Source organism: Zea mays, chromosome 6, assembly GCF_902167145.1.
Source record: "Zea mays cultivar B73 chromosome 6, Zm-B73-REFERENCE-NAM-5.0, whole genome shotgun sequence".
Taxonomy (NCBI): Eukaryota; Viridiplantae; Streptophyta; class Magnoliopsida; order Poales; family Poaceae; genus Zea; species Zea mays.
In genome coordinates this window covers 160245492-160247851 of record NC_050101.1, presented here as the reverse complement: position 1 = coordinate 160247851, position 2360 = coordinate 160245492, and the positions used below count along the sequence as shown (strand labels likewise).

At 58.3% G+C, this 2360-nt stretch overlaps 1 protein-coding gene across 1 annotated transcript; it reads right to left on the bottom strand.

The window, feature by feature from the left end:
• Nucleotides 1-236: 236 nt before the first annotated feature.
• Nucleotides 237-1531, bottom strand: LOC100283959 (dof domain, zinc finger family protein). Its single transcript, NM_001156857.2, has one exon. The coding sequence runs from the start codon at nt 1424-1426 to the stop codon at nt 443-445; it is 984 nt and encodes a 327-aa protein (NP_001150329.2). The 5' UTR covers nt 1427-1531; the 3' UTR covers nt 237-442.
• Nucleotides 1532-2360: the final 829 nt, after the last annotated feature.

The following is a 2360-nucleotide window of genomic DNA, read 5'->3' as shown; positions in this document are numbered from 1 at the left end:
AGATTGGCCACATGGATACAACATCGTTGAATTCGTTACGAATAATAGTTTCATAATCGAGTAATGTAAGGTTTTGTTAAAAAAATTCAACAAAAGAGAGCTAGTCACATGACCATGTCCAAAATATCTTACATCTGCGAACAGGCAAAGTGTCTTTTCGCAAAAAACAAAGCAAAAAAGAAAAAAAAAAGAAGGAACAGAGTGTCTTTTCGCGGGAAGAAAAAGGGACAGGGAAATTGTCAAACAAAATGTCAAAATTTTATTAAGTTCTTTCTATATCTCACATGTATACCCGTTGATCCATCATAATGCATGATCTGGACATGCTGTATATATGGTCTCTATATAAATTACTCCTGAACACGATCACAACCAGGAAAAAGAAAAGAGCGCATAAAACAATCACAAGCACGGTGAAAATCAAGAGGCGAGTTAAAAAAAATTACGGCCTGCAGAGAGCTGCTTCCAGCCCTTGACAAGCCAAGGCGCCGCTCCACACGTCCTCGTCGCCGGCGAAGCCGTCCTGAAGGCTCACGGCGTCCTCAGGTAGCGGATCGAACAGCTCGTACTTGGCCCCAAGAAGAGGCCACGTCGACGGTAGGACTAGATCCCCGCCGTCTGGTGGCAAACCCAGAGAGTCGTAGCAGCGCTGGTCCATGCCGAACGCCCCAATAAGCGCCTCCGCACACGACGACGACTGTGGCGGAGGAGCGCTCGGCTCTGCGCTCGCCGCCGCGGACAGCTCGCCCAGCCCGTCGTCTTGCGTCGTGAACGGCTGATGATCCCGCGATGGGACGACGGGACCCACGTCGCTCGACGACGACCCGCTCAAGGTGTCGACGACGAGCGATTCCGGCAGGACGGCGCGCCGCTCGGGCGCCGGCGGCTGTTGGTTCAAGAACTTGGCGTACAGCAACGCCAGGTCGATCCTGGGTCCATCGGGCGCCACAGCCGGGTTTTCCGCTGCGTCGTCGTCCGTCACCGTCAGCTGGCACAGCTCGCTTGGGCTGCCGAGCATGCCTTCCAGTAGCATGTCCGGCCGCAGCGTGGCGGGGGACGCCGACGACGACGACGCCGACGCCCGGTGCGTGAACGCCGCCGCGCCACCGCTGCTGGGCGCCACGGAATCGACGGCCACGGCTCGGACCGGCTTGCCCCTGCTGCGGTTCTTCCGGCACCCGCCGCCGACGGGCACGTTGCGGAGGGAGCCGCCCTTGGTCCAGTAGCGGCGGCAGCCCTTGCAGAAGTAGCGGGGCTGGCTGAGGCTGTAGTTGTTGTAGTAGCAGAACTTGGTGTTGGGCGAGTCGCAGCGCGGGCAGCTGGGCGCCACCTCGACGTTCGGGCGGTACCGCCGGTGGTCGAGCAGCACCGCCGCCCGCCGCCCCGGCGCGTAGGGCAGCAGGCTCTCGCGGTGAGAAGACAGCATCCGCGTAGCGACGACGACGCTGCTGCGGTGGCGCGAGAGGGTCTTGTTGGAGCGGTCGAGCAGGCGCGAGTGCGGCGAGGAGAGCTTCGTTTGTCAGTGGAGATCGAGTTTCGAGTGGATGCGCCGGCCCGTTATATATGTGTGGGCACTGGGCAGTGGGGAGAGGCCAACAAGACGAGTGGGTTTCCCCTGCTTCTAGTTTCTTGGGTGGGTGTTGGTGCATGTGGTGTGTGTGCCCCATGCGATGGAGTCTGTGTGCTTGATCCTGATCGTCACGGATGCGTCCTCCAACCTGTGGCTGACTGGCTGTACGTAGCTTGCGTGTAGGTGATCTGCAGGCTGCAGTACGTCGTGAAATGGGAAACTGGCAATTCAAAAGGTACGTAGCAGCCCCAACAACCAGTGTATGTGTAGCTGGTACAGTACCAGCTACACAGCCTACAACAGCGATGGTGATATCGCGTAATGGCACCGTTAGGACGATGCAAACACATCTGATACTTGTCGCATCCTATCCCGCGCTTGTAAATACTGTGCTATCGGGATGAATACAGTACGAGCTAGCTGTGTGTGCATGATTGGCGATTTGGCGCCGATCATGTGAAGCACTCTCCAAACACGAAGCAGGGCGACGCGCCATGGGCACATGGTGTGCGCTGGGTGCTGTCGTCTCTCGCCGTCGTGAACTCTCCGGCGGCCACTGCACGTCGATCGAGTCATCGAGTGCGTATAGCAGCCTAGCAGGTCGTCGTCGTTCGTGTAGTCCAGGTCCCCGGCGCTACACGTGAGGTACGTACGCGGTACGTTACGGGGACTCGGGAAGCAGACGTACGGTTCATCTTCCTCGGGATCGGCGACTGAGCTTCCTCCTATCGATCGGGTCGCCCCGCGCGCGTCGTCGGCGTCGCTCGTTATTCCAGCGGTGTGCCCCAAC